This window comes from Brassica napus, unplaced genomic scaffold, assembly GCF_020379485.1.
Source record: "Brassica napus cultivar Da-Ae unplaced genomic scaffold, Da-Ae ScsIHWf_2680;HRSCAF=3438, whole genome shotgun sequence".
Classification (NCBI taxonomy): domain Eukaryota; kingdom Viridiplantae; phylum Streptophyta; class Magnoliopsida; order Brassicales; family Brassicaceae; genus Brassica; species Brassica napus.
In genome coordinates this window covers 1-18,704 of record NW_026015968.1, presented here as the reverse complement: position 1 = coordinate 18,704, position 18,704 = coordinate 1, and the positions used below count along the sequence as shown (strand labels likewise).

General features: G+C 36.6%; 4 protein-coding genes and 1 pseudogene across 5 annotated transcripts; 3 read left to right on the top strand and 2 right to left on the bottom strand.

Moving 5' to 3' along the window:
• Positions 1–164: 164 nt before the first annotated feature.
• LOC111215682 (B3 domain-containing protein At5g25470-like) lies at positions 165–2,279 on the bottom strand. Of its 2 annotated transcripts, none has more exons than XM_022719617.2 (6): positions 1,964–2,279; positions 1,559–1,865; positions 1,331–1,443; positions 964–1,222; positions 746–876; positions 165–628 (listed from the first exon to the last, which is right to left on the bottom strand). In XM_022719617.2, exons 1-6 carry the CDS (start codon positions 2,072–2,074, stop codon positions 377–379), a joined length of 1,173 nt encoding a protein of 390 aa, XP_022575338.1. In that variant the 5' UTR covers positions 2,075–2,279; the 3' UTR covers positions 165–376. The 2 variants fall into 2 exon arrangements, with proteins under 2 accessions (XP_022575338.1, XP_022575339.1); XM_022719618.2 differs by having other exon boundaries at positions 746–870; positions 1,964–2,207.
• A 1,188-nt stretch (positions 2,280–3,467) lies between these two features.
• LOC111215681 (galactose mutarotase-like) lies at positions 3,468–5,511 on the bottom strand. Its single transcript, XM_022719616.2, has 5 exons — positions 5,266–5,511; positions 5,107–5,156; positions 4,580–4,706; positions 4,370–4,477; positions 3,468–4,290 (listed from the first exon to the last, which is right to left on the bottom strand). Exons 1-5 carry the CDS (start codon positions 5,387–5,389, stop codon positions 3,668–3,670), a joined length of 1,032 nt encoding a protein of 343 aa, XP_022575337.1. The 5' UTR covers positions 5,390–5,511; the 3' UTR covers positions 3,468–3,667.
• An 89-nt stretch (positions 5,512–5,600) lies between these two features.
• On the top strand, positions 5,601–9,828 carry LOC106390141 (outer envelope protein 64, chloroplastic-like). The gene is made up of 13 exons (XM_048773845.1): positions 5,601–5,904; positions 6,433–6,585; positions 6,750–6,874; positions 7,430–7,555; positions 7,738–7,920; positions 8,002–8,146; positions 8,230–8,398; positions 8,495–8,629; positions 8,743–8,943; positions 9,033–9,160; positions 9,248–9,299; positions 9,386–9,455; positions 9,538–9,828. The coding sequence occupies exons 1-13, from the start codon at positions 5,702–5,704 to the stop codon at positions 9,618–9,620; spliced, it is 1,773 nt and encodes a 590-aa protein (XP_048629802.1). The 5' UTR covers positions 5,601–5,701; the 3' UTR covers positions 9,621–9,828.
• A 94-nt stretch (positions 9,829–9,922) lies between these two features.
• On the top strand, positions 9,923–10,798 carry LOC106390140 (protein C2-DOMAIN ABA-RELATED 4-like). The gene is made up of 3 exons (XM_048773846.1): positions 9,923–10,234; positions 10,310–10,405; positions 10,481–10,798. Exons 1-3 carry the CDS (start codon positions 10,103–10,105, stop codon positions 10,769–10,771), a joined length of 519 nt encoding a protein of 172 aa, XP_048629803.1. The 5' UTR covers positions 9,923–10,102; the 3' UTR covers positions 10,772–10,798.
• Positions 10,799–13,070: 2,272 nt separating this feature from the next.
• LOC106390139 lies at positions 13,071–16,453 on the top strand (annotated as a pseudogene).
• Positions 16,454–18,704: the final 2,251 nt, after the last annotated feature.

The following is an 18,704-nucleotide window of genomic DNA, read 5'->3' as shown; positions in this document are numbered from 1 at the left end:
ACTTCGGTTAGTTTTACATTCGTTAATTGAGCATCTTTTTGAAAGTCACTGTATATCTTGATTGAAAAGAATCATCAGTTACATCCTTTCTTGGAGTTGATTGGTTGTATAAGATGAGTTCTCAGGTTCGTTCATTCCAAAGTATTTGTTATAGTATGTACAAATCCAAACAAAAGTATATTAGCAGGGTTTATACCAGTACATCTATGCAAGAATAAGAAATTTAGCATTGCAAGTCAGTTAAACCAACATAAAGATCAAGTTTATTGCTACAAATTTGTTGAATACCGAGGTCACATCTAGCATTAGAATAATAGGTTGGTAAGAACTATGTTTAGAAACCTGACTCATAAGAAGGAGACTAGAGTTGTCTTGCTTATTCATTCACGAAATGCACTCTAACAGCTGAAACCACACCTCTTGAGAGTTCAAATTCACAAACCACAGTGTCTCCTGGTTTGAGGTTGTACTTTTGACATACAGCTGCCCATCCCAGGAAACCATATAAACCGCTGTAACTCTTGGTGAAGCCCTCCATTTTGCTTCCATCGGGAAGAAGGAAGTCTATGGAGGAACTATGAGGACCAAACTCCAAGCCATACTTCTTAATCAACGGAGGACTCACATACTATTTGTACAAATATGAAGAGAAAACAAAAAGACCAAGTCTTAGCTTTAAATGAAACAAGTAAACAGAACAAACTAAAACGCTGTAAAGAAACTGAAGAATGCTACAAAATTTTACCAGAACACTGTTTGTTTTGGTGAGCGTCTTCTCAAAGTAAGGGTTGTTGGGATTAAAGAGGTATCTCTCAGGGCTTTCAACATGATCAAAACTCTCCCTCCCTCGACTAGTTTGTCTTCCACTTGCTGAAACTACGTTCACCAATACAAATACAGAAAAGGGTCAAAGCTTAGTTTCTTTGAGTTTTAAAAGACCATGAAGATGATTTTTTTTCTTACCAGAGTTAGAGGCAGTGACGAAATGCACTCTAACAGCAGTAACCACACGTCCAGAGAGTTCAAATTCACAAACCACAGTGTCTCCTTGTTTGAGGTTGTACTTTTGGCATACATTTGCCCAGCCAAGGAAAGCATGTAAACCGCTGTAAATCTTATTGAATCCCTCCAGTTTGTTTCCGTCAGGGAGAAGGAAGTGCATAGAGGAATTGCGGGGACCAAACTCCAACTCATACTTCTTAACCACCGGAGTACTCACATACTACTCGGTACAAGTATTAAAAAAGAAGACAAGTCTTAGCTTTATAACTAAAGACCAACCTAAAAAAAAGCAGTAAAGAAACAGAAGAACGCTAGAACTGAATTTTACCAGGGCAGTGTTAGTTTTCGTCAGCGTCTTCTCAAAGTAAGGGTTGTTGGGATTCAAGAGGTAACGCTCAGGGTTCTCGACATGAGCAAAACTCTGTCTCCCTCCTCCACTTGCTGAAAGTTGTTCAGTCCCCAATACAATTAAACAAAAAGAAAAGAGTCAATCTTTGGGATAGATAGTTTCTTTGAAGGGCATAAAGATGATTTCTTTCGATCTGAATACTCTTACCAGAGACAGTGGTTGGCTCCTGGTGAGGTGGTTCAACTTCAAGAGGTGCAGAGAGGATCTCTTTACCATCTTTCTTGAAGATCCGGACTTGGAAATACATAGTGCCTTGATGTGTGAAGTGCAGAGTATCATCTGAAGCTAAAAGGTTGTCATCAACAAACTCATTCCAATCTTCTTTGATCATAAACAGACAATTCTTGTCTCCCTGGAGCCAGAGCTGCCAAGAATTGTTCCAAGGAACAGTGAACACCACCCTGTGCTCAAAAGCCTCAGGGTTGCTTCTCAAAATCTCTTCAGGAATAATCCTCTTTTTAAAGAAACCCACAGAAACAGCAACACCAGAACTTTAAATATAATATAATAATCAGAGCAGCAGCTTCATCTAGGGGGAGGGAGAGAGTGTACCATGGATTTCGATTTCCAGTTTTGTCCTGGGGACAGGGACTTGGAGAAGCTACTCTTCTTGCTCTGAGTTTCGTGGATCTCCTCTCTCTCCGGTAACTTTTTTCTCTTCATAGCAAGAAGAATCGATTCTCAGGGATAGGGGAGGATTGGACTGGAGGGAGATGAGATCAATTGTGTATGTGATGACAGTAGTATAAAGTAAACCAATGCCACAGTAAAATACGTTCTTCAAGCTTTGGTGACGGAGGCTTTTCGCGTGCTGATAGTGAAAATACCAAAATACCCCTTACATCTCCCCAAGTCTAAAAAACTGAAAAGCTTGTTGTCGCTACTCGCTAGGGGTTGGATAAATAAAACTAACCCGAAACTTGAACCAAACCCGGCCCAGTAAAAATGAATCAGAATCGAATGGAATTCGACATGAACATCAGCTGAAACATGTTTTATGGTATTTTGGGTGAGTCCAAATAGATATCCGAAAAAATTCAAAAATTCAAAAATCTACAAAAATGCTCATACCAAACTCAAACTCGAATAAATACACAAAATGCTATAAAATCTCATTAAGTACTTAAAATAAGTATCAATTATATCAATAATTAATCCAAATACTTAGCTTAATATAGTACATGATGCTTTTCTTCTTTTGTATAGTCGAAGTTATTGGATTTAAGTGTATTCACTTCTTTTATATTGGATATGATGTGTTTGCATATAGTTTTTGAGCTTCTTCTCTAATTTCATTATTTTTGCTCCCTAATTTGAATTGTCAAAAATTACACTATAACAAAAAAGAGTCGTGACAAGAACATTACTTATTTTTCATTTCATTTTTTTATCTATTTTTGATCATTGTTTCACTGAATTTTTATTTAGTTTTCGGGTTTAACTAAGTACAAAACAATATTTTGGAACCGAAAACCTAATTAAGATTAGAAACCCAAAATTATATTGGGTTCAACCGATTTTTATAAAATATTACCAAACTTGAACTGGACCTGACTAAATCTAAACCGAATTCTAATTAGACTTTTATAATATCCGAGACGAAGCTGAAACTCGTAAACCCAAAAACTCAGAATCTGATTGAATCTGAACCGAAATCTAATTGGTCTCCCAAATGCCTAGAATTAGTTGTCAGATAGAACATATTAGGCATTGCATTTGGTTATGTCATTGGTTTCGAAAGATATTTTTTTCCGAATATTATAAAAACCGAGTCAATTCGAGTAGAATCCTCCTAAATTGATTATAATGCGTAAGAGCCAGAAAATAATTGGGTATCCTTGTAATCAAAAATTATTTAAAAATATTAGACATTTTATATCTAAATTATTTAAATTGATCCAAAAATAATCAAAAATACTAATTACATATTGTTTGAATCAGATAATTTTATCTGAAAATAATCTTGGTTACTGTTTAGTTGGGTATTTTATATCCAAAATATCTAATTTTATCCTATACACTCAAAATAACTTATTATATATCACAACTAACCAAATAAATCAATAAAATAATAAAATGATTATTAGCCAAACAAATCAATGTGGAAGATCAAGTTTGATTTTAGTAGCAAAAAAAAAAAAATCAAATTACAATCACTCTCTTTCCGGTTCCATTTACCACTGAACCGTCTCTTTATTCCAACATCTAACACGTAAAAGGCTAAAACACTTTCATCTAATGCCACCAGTGTCTCCCTCAAGCTGAAAACTCAAATAACATCGTGTGCTTGTACTTCTCACCAGCCTTGACCACAACACACGGGAAACTCTTCTGGTTAATCGCGTTAGGGAACCCCTGCGTCTCAAGGCACACACCTGCATGCTTCCCATAAACCGCATTCCCTTTCCCCACCACTCCATCCACATAGTTCCCCGTATAAAACTGCACACCCGGAGCATCGGTCCACAAGTCCATCACCCTTGAGCTCTCACCGTCTCTTAGCTTCGCCGCGTGTTTCAGCCCGTCCTTCACTTGATCAGCACAGTCCAACACGTAGTTGTGATCATATCCAATCCCCACCTCTCCTATACGCTCTCCTATCCGTTTCTCCTCGGTGAAATCGAATGGAGTTCCCTTAACCGGCAAGAGCTCACCTGTAGGGACAGAGTGTTGATCCACGGGAGTGATATGAGAACCCCAGATTTGGATCCTGTGGTCAAGAATGTTTCCTGAGTCGTGACCCGATAAGTTCCAGTATGTATGCTGAGCTAAGTTGATTGGAGTGTCTTTATTCTCAGGAACTGCCTCCATGTCAAGTCTCATGGTTGTTGCTGACGTGAGAGTGTATGTGGCCGTGACAGTAACCGCACCGGGATAACCTATTAAACGTTACAACACATATTATATATTTAGCTTATCCAATCTCATGTAGAATATATATATTTCTTTTCTAACAACCTTCTTCTCCATCGGCGCTGTGATATTTGAATGTGATGAAAGGTTTGTCACCGTCTTTCTTGTGTCCTGCGACTTCCCATGTCTTCTTATCGAAACCTTTGTTACCACCTGAAAGATAAGAGTAACATTTATGTTTTACACATCCGATTAATTAAGTTTACTGAAAAGGTGCAGAATCATATAGAGGAAAGAAGAATGGTTATATTTTACCGTGGAGGCTATTGGGACCATTGTTGATGGGCAAAGTGTAGTCGACTCCATTGAGACTAAACTTGCCTTCTTTGATCCGATTTGCTACACGACCAACTATGCACCCAAAGTATGGTGCAAGCCCGTTCTGTAACAATCATATAATTCAGATTCATAGATAAAATCACACAAACAAATTCAAAACCACTGTTACAGAATCCAGATTATTTTTATTGTAACTTCAGCTATCATAAAAAAAAAAAAAGAATTAATTACAACAAGAGCACCACAACAGGCATGATCATATATAATTCTTAACAATATGTTCAGACACTATGCATAAGAAGTATTTCAGACACACCTGTTGTTGTTGTTCATAAGTACTCTATTGACCAATTCAGACAACAGAAACCACATGGGTGAGAGTTTGAGAACAGATTGCTTATAGCCATGATCAGAACTCTTTTTTTTATTCTTCTAATCAGATCTAATGAAAACCGTGTGGTACATCAATGAAATAGTTAGGTGAATTTGAAGAGAAGTATTACCACATAAGGATCCACCGAGTCGAATCCAAGAACAACATCAGCCAGTTTCCCTTCGATTTTTAAAAATCAAACTCGATCATCAGATGAGTCATTGGGACTTGGAGAAAAAGGAATACATAAACAAAACAAAAAAATAGGAAGGGAGAAGGAGAAGGTAACCGTTCTTGTCGGGGACAGACAAGGAGGTGATGGTGGCGCCATAATTAGAGATCTTGACCTGCAAGGATCCATTGTTTAGCTCGAAGATCCCAGGAGAATTGATATTCTTGGTCTGATCTGCCATTATCAGGGTTAAGGATAAGGAGGAGGATAAAGCCAAAGTGAATTAGATTTTTTTTGATATGTAAAGAGAGAAACAGGGAGGAAGTGATCACTTCTGTTGAGCTTACGTCATCTCAATCTCAAACTCTCATCTTGTTTTTTCTTTTTTTTTCTCAAAATAAATTTATTTATATAATCAATTAAATAAATAATATATTTTTGGGGTAGAACGGGAATAAACCTCAAGAAACGCAAAAACACACAAAACAAAACTCTTTCTTCCTCCTTTTAGGGTCTCTCTCTTTCTCTCTTATCTTAAGCAAAGCAGTCATCGATGGCGTCTCACGCTTCGAATCTCTGGGTGCTTCTTGGTTTAGGCATCGCCGGGATCCTCCTGGCTGCTAAGAAGCTGAAGAAGACCATCCGTGAAGATTTCGGCGCCTTTATCGACAAGCTCTTGCTCCTCCCTCCGCCGCAGCCAGCTCCTCCCAAAGCCCCTCATCCTCTCACCGGTCTCTCCTTCGCCATCTCCGACGTGTAAGTCACTGTACACACCTGTTTCCCTTCCCTCTTCAGCTTCATATGTCTCTTGTGATATTTTGGGGATTTAGGTGAAGAATATTTGCTGAGTAGTAAGAAACTGTTTGCCAGAGATTGAAATCTGCTGTTGACTTCTACAGTACCTGTTAGTGAACTTCCGAGATTCATTTTGAGCAATTATACTGAGAATATGTTTGTTATAAGCTCAAATGTATTGTTCAAATGGATATCACCTGCGAATGAATATAGAGATATGAATCTTTGAATTGTTACTATCATCGTTAGACACTAGGGCTTGGATCTTTAAGTTGTAAGTTTGGATTCATCACCAAGCTTAGATGGTTCCAATTGCCGTAGAGAGTGTTTGACCTCTACTTACAGAACTATGGATATGTTGATTGATTAGTATATATCTATCTAATTTATGTTCATATATCTCATTCTCTTGTATGAACTCTTTTGACTTTCGCAAAAGGTTCAAAATGCTGAGCTTGCTCTTTCTTTTCGTTCTCATCTGTTTTCCAGATTCGATGTTACAGGCTACGTGACTGGCTTTGGTCATCCAGATTGGGTCAGGACGCATGAAGCTGCTTCTTCAACGTGTCCTGTGGTTTCAACTCTTGTTGAAGGCGGAGCTACTTGCGTTGGCAAAACTGTTGTCGATGAACTTGCCTTTAGGTTTGTCTCTCCTTCGATAATATATGTGAGATTGTTAACTTTGTTGGAATTCAGAAAAGGACATGTAGTTTGGGCTTCCAGTGTGAAACTTTTTTATTTTATTAGTGGAGAAAACAAGCGTTACGATTGTGGTTCAAGCATTTTGACCCCTTTGTTTTCTTCAGTATCAGTGGAGAAAACAAGCATTACGAGTCTTCCACAAATCCTGCTGCTCATGATCGTATTCCTGGTGGCGCTTCCAGTGGAGCTGCTGTTGCCGTTGCTACTAACGCTGTCGATTTTGCCTTAGGTGAGTTCTGTATATACTTTTTTTTCCTCTTTAGGACAATGTGGTGCGAGATAGACCTAAGTTTTGAGAACAAAACATGGTTGACAGTTATATTCCTCTAGGAAGGCCCTAAAAATATCCTAAACTTGTCTAGTATTTACATGACATTTTCATCAAAGCTGCCACCATTTGCGTTTCTAAACAAGATGATGTTATCACCATAAATAAGAACACTACTTCTGCATTCATTTTGCTTTCATCGTAAACGATATAGTGAAAGCTCAGAATCGGTTGTATGAATCACTGAACCATATCACACGCTTTCATAAACTTCGAATTATAGTAGAGACGGGGAGATTTCAAGAGAGAATCACATCCCCAATTTTTCTGTATAAGCATAATATAGTATAATCTAACAGCTCATTTTCAGCTTATTGGCCTCTAATATAATTTGCTTGATTTAGTATCTTATGTCTATACATTGGCCTCTCCCATCCATCTCTAGAATCTCAACCGTTTACTGGTTCTTGTTCAATTTTAAATAGAATATGGTTCTGATGACTTGCATCCTTTCAGGAATCGACACAGTTGGTGGGGTAAGAGTGCCTGCTGGATACTGTGGCGTTCTTGGATTCAAATCTTCCCAAGGGGCCATTTCAAACACAGGGATCATACCAGTATCTTCTAGTCTTGACTCTGTTGGTATGAATACTTATACATGTGTCAATTAGACCTTTGTGGTCTAATAATTTGGATCTTATATATAGTAGGTTTTGATTGTCATATACTTATATTGCAAGATGACTTCATTTATATGGAAATTTACATTAAGCACTATTATATGAGCGGTTAAGCTGATTCTGATCAATAGATATTTCCTTCAGGATGGTTTGCTCGTGATCCAAACACCCTACGTCGCGTTGGCCATGTACTCTTGCACCTTCCATTTGCCACACAACGGAATCCAAGGCAAATCATAGTAGCTGACGACTATTTTCAGCTGTTAAAGATCCCTGTGGACCGGATTACACAGGTGGTGACCAAATCAGCTGAAAAGCTCTTCGGAAGTATGCTTTTTGCTCTTCTTGAAGTACCTCCGTCGTCATATATCCTGATTATAATTGAGATATCCTTTGTTTTATTTTCAGAACAATCGCTGAAGCATCAGAGCCTGGAGAACTATATTGAATCTAAAGTTCCTAGCTTGAAAGAGTTCACTAGGACGAAAGCCATTGCTAACACGAAGGTCCCAACATCGAGGCTACTAGCAAATGTCATGCAGCTTCTTCAAAGGTGTGCCTGTCGTTTATTCACCATCAGAGGATGAGAGAATCTCGACTCTGAACTCTTAAAAACGATCTTGGCTTGTATTGTAGGCATGAGTTTCTTCAAAACCATGGGGATTGGATCAATACAGTGAAGCCAGCTATTGGTCCTGTGATTTCTTCACAAGTGTGTGACAACGCAGAACTAACCAATGAAGAAATTGAGAATCTGAATACAATTAGAAACCAGACACGAGTGGCTATTAATTCACTTCTCAAGGTATTCATGCTCTTTCCATGCTATCTCCACAACTTGAGCAACTTTCGTTAAGAGTGACTTGACTAAGCTTAAGTGTGTTTGTTTCCATGGTTCAAGGATGATGGCGTTCTGGTTATCCCAACAATGCCAACTCTTCCTCCAAAACTTGGTAGCAAAGAGATAATCTCCGAAGACTATCAAAACCGAGCTTCCAGTCTACTTAGCATTGCTAGCATATCGGGTTGTTGTCAGGTTAGATCTCACTCTCTTATTTGGTCCTTTCCAGTGAAAAAAACGATGGTAAATGGGCAAAACGCAGTTCACATATTATGTGTCTTTGAACATTTATTGGTCTGATAATACAGGTGACTGTGCCACTGGGACACCACGAGAAGTGCCCTGTTTCAGTTTCTTTCTTAGCAAGACATGGTGGTGACCGCTTTTTACTAGATACAGTGCAGACAATGTATGCGTCTTTGCAAGAGAACTCCAGTATTATTGCCGATCCTAAATCATCTAAAAAGACCATCAGCCTAGAAGAGTCAGCTGAAATTGCCAAAGAGAAGGTCTATTAATTATCCAAATGGCATTGTCATCCTTTGTCTAGTGTGGTTCTCATTTGTTATTTCTTTGTTCGTTGATTTTGTAAAACCAGGGTAACCAAGCTTTTAAAGAGAAACAGTGGCAGAAAGCTATAGGTCTATACTCAGAAGCTATTAAGCTGAGTGAAAACAATGCTACGTATTACAGTAACAGAGCTGCTGCATATCTTGAAATTGGAAGGTAAGTTAATTTCTCTGCTCTTAAAAACCATTCTAAGTCAGATATGTTTTTGTGTGACATTGGCTTGATAAAACCCTATACATACAGCTTTCTTCTGGCCGAAGAAGATTGTACCAAAGCTATCACTCTCGACAAGAAGGTAACTTTCTTTAAACACTGGAGCTAGCTTAGTAATAACACTCTTTGCCTTGAACCTCAACAGAATGTTTCCTTCTTTTTGTTCAGAATGTGAAAGCCTATTTAAGAAGAGGAACCGCAAGAGAAATGTTAGGCGAGTACAAGGAAGCCATGGACGGTAAGCTTTAAAGAACCAAGATCTAAACTATTTTCGTCTTAATAGGTAAAAAATATTAATTTTTTTTTGGTAAACTCTGCAGATTTCAGACACGCGCTGGTGTTGGAACCAAACAACAAGAGAGCTTCCCTATCAGCCGAGAGACTGCGAAAGGTATTCCAGTGAAAGCTTGTCCGTTACTCAAGCGTTCATTCCGCAAACGTATGTTCCTTTAAGATGTATCCAAGAGTAAAGGCCAATTTTGTTACAATCCTCGCATATTTAGGGACTCTATTTAGATACACTTTGCGAGAGTCTTCGCCGAAAATGGAATCAAAATATTACCGTTGTAACGGAGTTTTAGCGTTCACTAAAATTGGATTCCCAAAACTAACGTTCATCCTAAACAACGGATACCGAAACTCACGGTCGTCTTCAAATCAATGTGAAGTTAGGTCATCCCTTTAATATACATCGTCTGTATCCATTTCTTTCACTGCACGTTATCTCCTCCCCGCAAACGCTTCGCTCTAAGAGAAACACAGAGCTAAGAGGAGGAGAGAAAACAAATAAAAATAAAAATAAAACGAAACATTTGTGTTGCAGTGGAAGCTTTGATAAAAGATTCGTAGAGAGTGAGCAATATATAGAAAATTAATCAAAGGGAGATGACCACGACAGGCTCACTAATGAACAATCTTTTGGGACTCCTTAGAATCCGCATCAAACGAGGCGTCAACCTCGCCGTCCGTGACATCAATAGCAGCGACCCTTACGTCGTTGTCAAAATGGGCAAACAGGTCATCTGATATTACAGTATCACAAATATTCATACGTGCAAATATTTAACTTAATTGTTTTTTCTTTGGTTGCAGAAATTGAAGACTCGTGTTATCAACAAAGACGTAAATCCAGAATGGAATGAAGATCTGACTCTCTCCGTCACAGACCCCACTCTTACCGTCCTCTTGGTATGTTTTTTCATATAAATCATATTTTAAAATTTTATTATTATGGACCATATGTGTAATATGTTTTGTATATAGACGGTGTACGACCACGACATGTTTAGCAAGGACGACAAGATGGGTGATGCAGAGTTCGAGATAAAGCCGTATATTGAGGCTTTAAAAATGCACCTTGACGGTCTTCCTAGTGGAACCATTGTCACCACGGTTCAGCCCTGTCGTCGCAACTGTCTAGCTGAGGAGTCTAAAGTCACTTGGGTCGACGGTAAGCTCGTTCAGGATCTCGTTCTCAGATTACGTCACGTTGAATGTGGAGAGGTCGAGGCTCAGCTTCAGTGGATTGACCTCCCTGGCTCCAAGGGTCTATGAATTACTTTTTCTTTATTAATCATCTTTACTTTTGAGAATTAAAAGTCAAAATCAAAAGTAAGAACATACCCATCTTGAAGTAGAAAACGCATATTAATCCATGCATGAGAGTATGAGGATTAAGAGCGTTGAGTGATGTTTTGTTCCCAAATGGTGATCGAGTCCTATATATTGTCCATGTATATTTGGTTAGCTATGTGCCTCGAATAAATCCTTTGATTGACACGAACAACTGATTTTATTTATATGCTTTTATACAGTTACACATACACACATATTGGGATGCTTGTATGTTCATATATTTTCATTATTTAATATCAACCAAAAGAACAGATAATGATCCAAACTCAGCCATAAACGTTTTAAATAAAATTTAAAATCAGCATGGTACCATTCACATGGATACCGCAACGCCTTTTTCGACAACTGATATCAGAAGTTAATGTTTACGGTGCTGATTGCTGAAGCAGAACATATGTGATTAAATGTAGTGAACAAGATTCACCTCTAAAAAAATAACTCTGAATCTCATGAAGAAATTATACTATGAAATAATGGGGTCGAAGTGAAAAGAGACAACGGAGATATTAGGTGAAGAGAATCCAGGTGTACTATAATGAGTGATCCACCATCGCTGAAAACGACAAAACACGTGAACCCATTGTTGTCCTTTAATACAACGTGTCTTGATGATCACCATCAGTAGTGTGTCAAGTGACTGTGATGACACTGAAGCGTCTTTCTTGCTATTTACGAAAAAAGTAAAAGAGATTCGAGTATAGTATACTGTTTCTAATTTTTTATGTTTGATAGAGATCCCAAGGGACCCTAAATTACGGTTCCCTATGAACGATCTAGAGATTCCCTTCCACCAACTCTCCCAAATTACTCATTTAGTTTTACAAAACCTTTTTAGTATTGTTTAATTTCGTTTGACCTGAAACTCATTTCCAAGAAACTTCCATTCATACTCTTCAAAAAGAAAACTGTATATGTTCTGAATTCCGGTAACGTTTTTACTTTTTAGCCAATGCCTATCAACTGAGATTTCCTTTTTTCTGAAAAGATGTCACTAGAGCCTACAGGAGATAGACCACACTTGCATGCAAACACTAGATTTTTGTCCAAAATAATTACTGAGTCCCACCAATAATACACACATCCACCAAAGGGTAACATAGTCCACAATGTCTCTCATTTCTACACATGCTCGTCTCACTGCCATCCCTTTCGAAGCTGGTTTATATTTTTTTTCTCAAATCACCCATTTTAGTAAATTTTTTTTTTTTTTTGCTAAGAAAAAGGGTTAAACCCGGGTCTATTAAAGACACAGACCTAACTCCCGGGTGGGAGGTGCAATCCACGGATGGATCCTCTCCCGGGTATTCAAATGGGCCGTAAGCATGGGCCCATATCCGCGTGGCCACATGTGGAGCTAATAATTTTGCACTAGAGGAGAATCGATCCCTGGCCTAGACCAACAGGACAACTCTTCCTATAGTGGAAACCACTAGACCACCATTTTAGTAAATTTAAAAACGCCACTTTAATATATTTAAATATTAGGGGTTGGAAAGATGTCAATAAAAATATATTATAATTTTTATAAAAATTTAAAAAGTTACTAAAAATTTAAAATTATATACAAATTTTAAAAAATTCAAATATAATGTTGTTTATTGAACACAAAATTATTGACAAAATTAAGAAAAATGTAAGAATTTATATTTTTTCTTTTTATTTTTATTTCATTTTGATATAGTTGAAAAAATGAAAAGTAAAAATAACTGACACATTTTTTTAAGAGTTTCAAATCAACAAAATCATTAGTTTTAAGGTGACATGTGTCATGTTTTGGTCTACGGAAGGTTAAGGTAACATACTCAAATCGGAAAACATCATAAACAGAAAACACAAACCCAAAAAACCCGAAAAAGCCCAGATCGAAAACATCCTTCAGCAAATGACAGAGCGACAAGTACCCTAAAATGATAAAAAAAAATTCTACTTTATTGGTAAAGATATGATATTTAAATTCAAATATGTAAGAAGATTTGTTGTATAAATTAAAATATATAAAATATAACGTATTTATAAAGTAAAAAATATAAGCCGCAACATAAAGACTAGATCACATTACATTTACTTAAAATTTACAAGTAGATTTTGACCAAAAGAACTCTTTGGTTCAATTTGTAACCAACCGCGTGTGTTTCTTGTTTTTAACTTATTTACAGTCGTCAGTCAGTAAAGAGGGGGGAGCCAACCTCGAAAACGACGTCACCGTTTCCCTATAAAATCGGGCGCGCAGTTAGCTTCTCTCTCTCACCCACATTAAACCCTCAACACACATCTCTCTCAAAATACATTTTGTTCCCGAGTTGCGAATTGATGCAGCAGAGAGGCCGATCCGTCAACCGTAGATCAAGAAGCTTCTCCCGATCCAGACTCGCCGTCGAAGGCCACTGAAAACCATCTCTCTCTCGCAAACACATCTTTTCCCCTCTTTTTTTCCCCGACGAACACCTTTCCCACAATGGCAGCATCGTACGGTGAGGTTTCCTTCTCTAGATTAAAATCACGTTGTTGAAATGATTTATCGGCTTTTATGATTAAACCTTCGCAAATTTAAAATTGAAAAAAAAAAAACACTAGAGAGAATGTTGAAATCTGATTTTGGATTGTTTATTAATTAATGGAAATAATAATGTGGGAGCAGAAGCAGAGCGTGACGTCCAGAAGAGTTACTGGATTGAGCATTCAGCTGATCTCACTGTTGAAGCTATGATGCTCGACTCTCGTGCTGCTGATCTCGACAAGGAAGAACGCCCTGAGGTAAAGAGCATCTCCAATCCCACTCTATTTTTCACTTTAAAATAGAGTAGAGTTAGAGTAAAAAATGCTCCCATGGTATTCTATTGTTTTTTTTTTTGTTCATCACTCTATTTTCTACTCTAAAATAGTTTACGATTGGAGTAAACTCAAACTCTATTATAGAGTTACTTAAGCCATTGGAGATGGTCTAACTAACCTATATATTTTTGATTAAATATATTCATATTAGTGTGATTCAGTTTAATAGCTCTGGTTTGGATTGATGATACCACTTTGTTTATTGATTTGATTGGTTTAATGTTATTGCAGGTGCTCTCTTTGCTTCCACCCTATGAAGGCAAGTCGGTGCTGGAGCTTGGAGCTGGTATTGGTCGGTTCACTGGTGAATTGGCTCAGAAGGCTGGTGAACTCATTGCTCTTGACTTCATTGATAGCGTCATCAAGAAGGTTTTTTTTTTTTTTACTACTTTATTCACCTTCTTAGGTCTTGTTGTTATGCCTAATTGCTCATGGCCTTACAATGTTACTGCAGAATAAGAGTGTCAATGGGCATTACAAGAATGTGAAGTTCATGTGTGCTGATGTACATCCCCTGACCTGAACATCACTGATGGATCCATTGACTTGATTTTCTCCAACTGGCTTCTCATGTATCTCTCTGACAAAGAGGTATAAACATCATCTTTTTTATCAATGAGAAAGCAAGTAAGTTTTCTTTTTTTTAAATGGTTTTGTTTTGGTGCAGGTGGAGCTTTTGGTAGAAAGGATGGTTGGTTGGATCAAAGTTGGAGGATACATTTTCTTCCGAGAATCTTGCTTCCACCAATCTGGTGACAGCAAGCGCAAATCCAACCCCACTCACTACCGTGAACCCCGTTTCTATACCAAGGTTTTTACTTTTTACAGAACTGTAATTTCATTTGTTTAGCGGGTTAAAAATAGTTAGAATGCCTATGCTTAAGAATATGTTTGAGATTTATTAGAGTTTTCAGTGGTTTGAATTGAAGAATAAAGGGTATATAACCACTTGATTCACTGAAACGTAAATGTGTATATTGTGCCTTCGTGTATGGTGAATAAATGAAGTTCACTCACGTAGAGGTTATGCTGGTGAATAAATGCAGGTATTTCAAGAATGTGTGACACGAGATGCTGCTGGGAACTCATTTGAGCTCTCTATGATCGGGCAAAAGTGCATTGGAGCTTATGTGAAGAACAAGAAGAATCAGAACCAGGTAAAACTAAGACTCTGTCTATCAGGATTATCTATTTCCTTTTACTCCGACATCTTTAACCATTGATAACACTCTTTGTGATGTTCTATGCAGATTTGCTGGATTTGGCAGAAAGTCAGCTCAGAGAATGACAGAGGCTTCCAACGTTTCTTGGACAATGTTCAATACAAATCCAGTGGGATCCTACGCTATGAGCGTGTCTTTGGACAAGGCTTTGTGAGCACTGGTGGAATCGGTAAGATCCCAATTTGCTTTTGCTTTTGCTTGTGTTGTGGGTGTGGAGATGTTCTGTGTTTTATACGATCAGTACTCACATGTGTTTGTGTTATGTTTCTTGTGACAGAGACAACCAAAGAGTTTGTGGAGAAAATGGATCTGAAACCAGGACAGAAAGTGTTAGATGTTGGTTGTGGTATTGGTGGAGGTGACTTCTACATGGCTGAGAACTTCGATGTTCATGTCGTTGGTATCGATCTCTCAGTCAACATGATTTCGTTCGCACTGGAACGTGCTATTGGACTCAACTGCTCGGTTGAGTTTGAGGTCGCGGATTGCACCACAAAACATTACCCTGAGAATTCGTTCGATGTCATTTACAGCCGTGACACTATTCTGCACATCCAAGTACAAGAAACTTTACCTCTCTCAGTTGTTATCTCTTGGAAGTTTATCACTGTGAATGCTTAACTCGTTCTGTCAATCTTATTTAACAGGACAAACCAGCTTTGTTCAGGACTTTCTTCAAGTGGCTTAAACCGGGAGGCAAAGTGCTCATCAGCGACTACTGTAAGAGCTCGGAAACTCCATCTCCTGAGTTTTCTGAGTACATTAAACAGAGAGGATATGATCTCCATGATGTTCAAGCTTATGGGCAGGTTTGTTTTCTTTGTCAAAGATATTTCTTGTGTGTGTCAAAACAGTAACTCTTAACGCAACTATTCAATGTATAGATGCTAAAAGAGGCAGGCTTTAACGATGTGATCGCAGATGACCGTACTGATCAGGTAGATGAATATTAACATTTTGGAAACCGAGGATTATCAGTTCTTAACAGAGTTTGTTTTTTTGGGTGTTTTGGATAATACAGTTTATGCAAGTCCTGAGACGTGAACTAGAGAGGGTGGAGAAAGAAAGGAAGAGTTCATCTCCGACTTCTCCAAAGTCAGTATCTTTTTTGTTTCCAAAAAGTTTCATATATCATAAAACAACATTCGAAGCTGTATCTATTGATTTATCGTTTGGAGTATCTAACAAAGCTTATAAAATAAACACAGGAGGACTATGAGGACATAGTTGGAGGATGGAAGGCGAAGCTGGAGAGAAGTGCTTCGGGTGAGAGAAGAAGTGGGGACTTTCATCGCCAACAAGAATAATAACCTCTTTTACTTCAAAATGCTTTTTTGCTTCTTCAATAATAAAAACATCATTTCCGTTTGGCAATGATGTTATGTGGACTTTGTGTGTTGTTTGTTTCTTACCTTCTTTCACTGTTTTCGGTTTGATGTATAAACCGAGTTTCGTTTGGTTCAATCTTTGTTTCCTATCACAATTTGTTTCAAATTATAATAACTAGAGATTTCTGTCTTATAAATTTATTTTATTTATAATATTATTTGTCGGTTTTTTTTTTTTACATTAACTTCTTGTTTTTTCCAATGTTAGGTTTTTTTAATTTAAATTTATATGTTTATAATTTTTATTTTTCTTGTTGTAGATGAAGAATTATATTTTTTATTGATGATTTTTTGTATGTGACATAAACTTTTTGAAATTTTAAAATAATGTTATATATAGTACGATTAACACATTAAAGAAGAGAAATATATTCAGGCACATTTTACACAGGTTTTATATGCAAATTTTAAACATTATATAGTATATATTATAAGTTTGAAAAATGTAAATGCTTTCTAAAGCTAAATACTTGTTTGAGTTTACAAACTTATCGAAAGTTTTATCTCTTTTTAAATTCAAATCACAGAAAAAAATATATCAAAAAGTCAGTATAGATGGGTTTTTTGGGCTTTTAAATCAACACTGAAAAATTACATGAATCAGATAACAAAAGTTTTATAAACAACTGGATAAAATTTGACCGAGCCAAAGATTTTTACACAATATGTTCTTTCTTCTCCAAATTGCGAAGAGCCTATGGGCACAAGAAAAAAAATCATAATTTTTTTTCCACTTATCTAACATTTTTCTCCTTTACACACGAAGTTTATTACACTGCTATAAGCAATAGAGAACTCTATTCATATAGATTTATATCTATGCATTTTGACAAAGAAAAATTTTAGCCAACTTTAGTTTCGGAATGGCCTAACTTCAGTCATATACACTATATTTTCTCTATGATTCAAATCTTACAATTTTAAATATGTGCAGATTTTCATGTGAAAAAAACACACGCCATCTATCATTCAACCTATTAATTTTTCCAAAGTAAACACTATAATCCTCGTTTGGTTAGCTCTACAACTAATCTCTTTGGATCAGTTACTAAAAAATATGGATACTAATGACATAAAAGAATATAAACACTATCAACAACAAATATTGGCACACGACTATTTGGTTCAAGGAACATATTCCACGTAATGCGTTTATATCATGGCTGGCTTTGCGGAGAAGACTGCCAACAAAGATCGCTTGAGGCGTTGGGGGTTAAATATCTCAGGAACGTGCGTCCTTTGTAATCTGGATTAGAGACTCACATCATCTCTTCTTTGAGTGTTCTTTCTCTCGCTTGATATGGGAGCATTTTGCTGCTGAAGTTTGGATTTCTCCTCCGGCTGATCTACACTCTGTTGCAGCATGGATCAATCAACCTCCCGTCAACGCAGATGCGCATGCTACTCCAGTCATCAAGCTCTACTTTCAGTCAGCCATCTACCTGATCACAGCTGTTCTCATCACCTCATCAGTCATCATTGCCTCTCTCGACCGTATGATGTGTGACCGTCTTCTCTCTTACCTAGCAAATTCTTCTTTCTCCTCTTCTCTACTTCTTTTTATCTTTCTTGTATAAGACTTTCTTAAGGCTTTTTTTTACCTTGAGTTGTTATTGGTTGTTTTTGTTTCCTTTCTGTCAAAAGTTGTTTAAAAACAACATGTGTAAACTTTCAGAAATGATAATCTTAACATCTTATAAAAAAAAAGTAACAAATATTGACTTATTTACGTGAATATATATTTTATATTTAAATCATTATAGTGGACGAAGAAGAAAAACACTATATTGTACAACAAATTTTCTTAGATTCACCTCATCATACTCACCATTTTACCGTTAATTACATAATTTTACATGAGCTTCTTCACCCTCTCCGGTTATTTTCTCTTTATTTATATAACTACAATATAAAGTTATAAACTGTATATATTATAAATAATTATTTATTTATCCTTGAAGTCTAACGATTAAAAAATAATAACATAATTCAATAATATATATAGGATTTCTATTAATAAATTAGCAGTTACAAATTTGAAATTTCTAGAAATATCAAAAGTCGTATGTTAGTTAATTATCTTCTAAATGACATCTATTTCTAATTTTTTTTGGATAAGAATATTTTGGCTGAGGTGGATAGTTCCAAAGCTTTTAATTTAGTCTCTTTTATATAGTAGGATTCTTAGATTCACCTCATCATACGTACCTTTTACCATTTTAATTACATAATTTTACATGAGCTTATTCACGCCCTCTACGGTATATTTCTCTCTTTATTTTATAACTATAATATAAAATTAATAAGACTTTCTATATATTATTAAAGTAATAATTATTTTACCTTTGAAGTCCTAACGATTAAAAAATAGAACATAATTCAATATATATATATATAAGATATAATTCT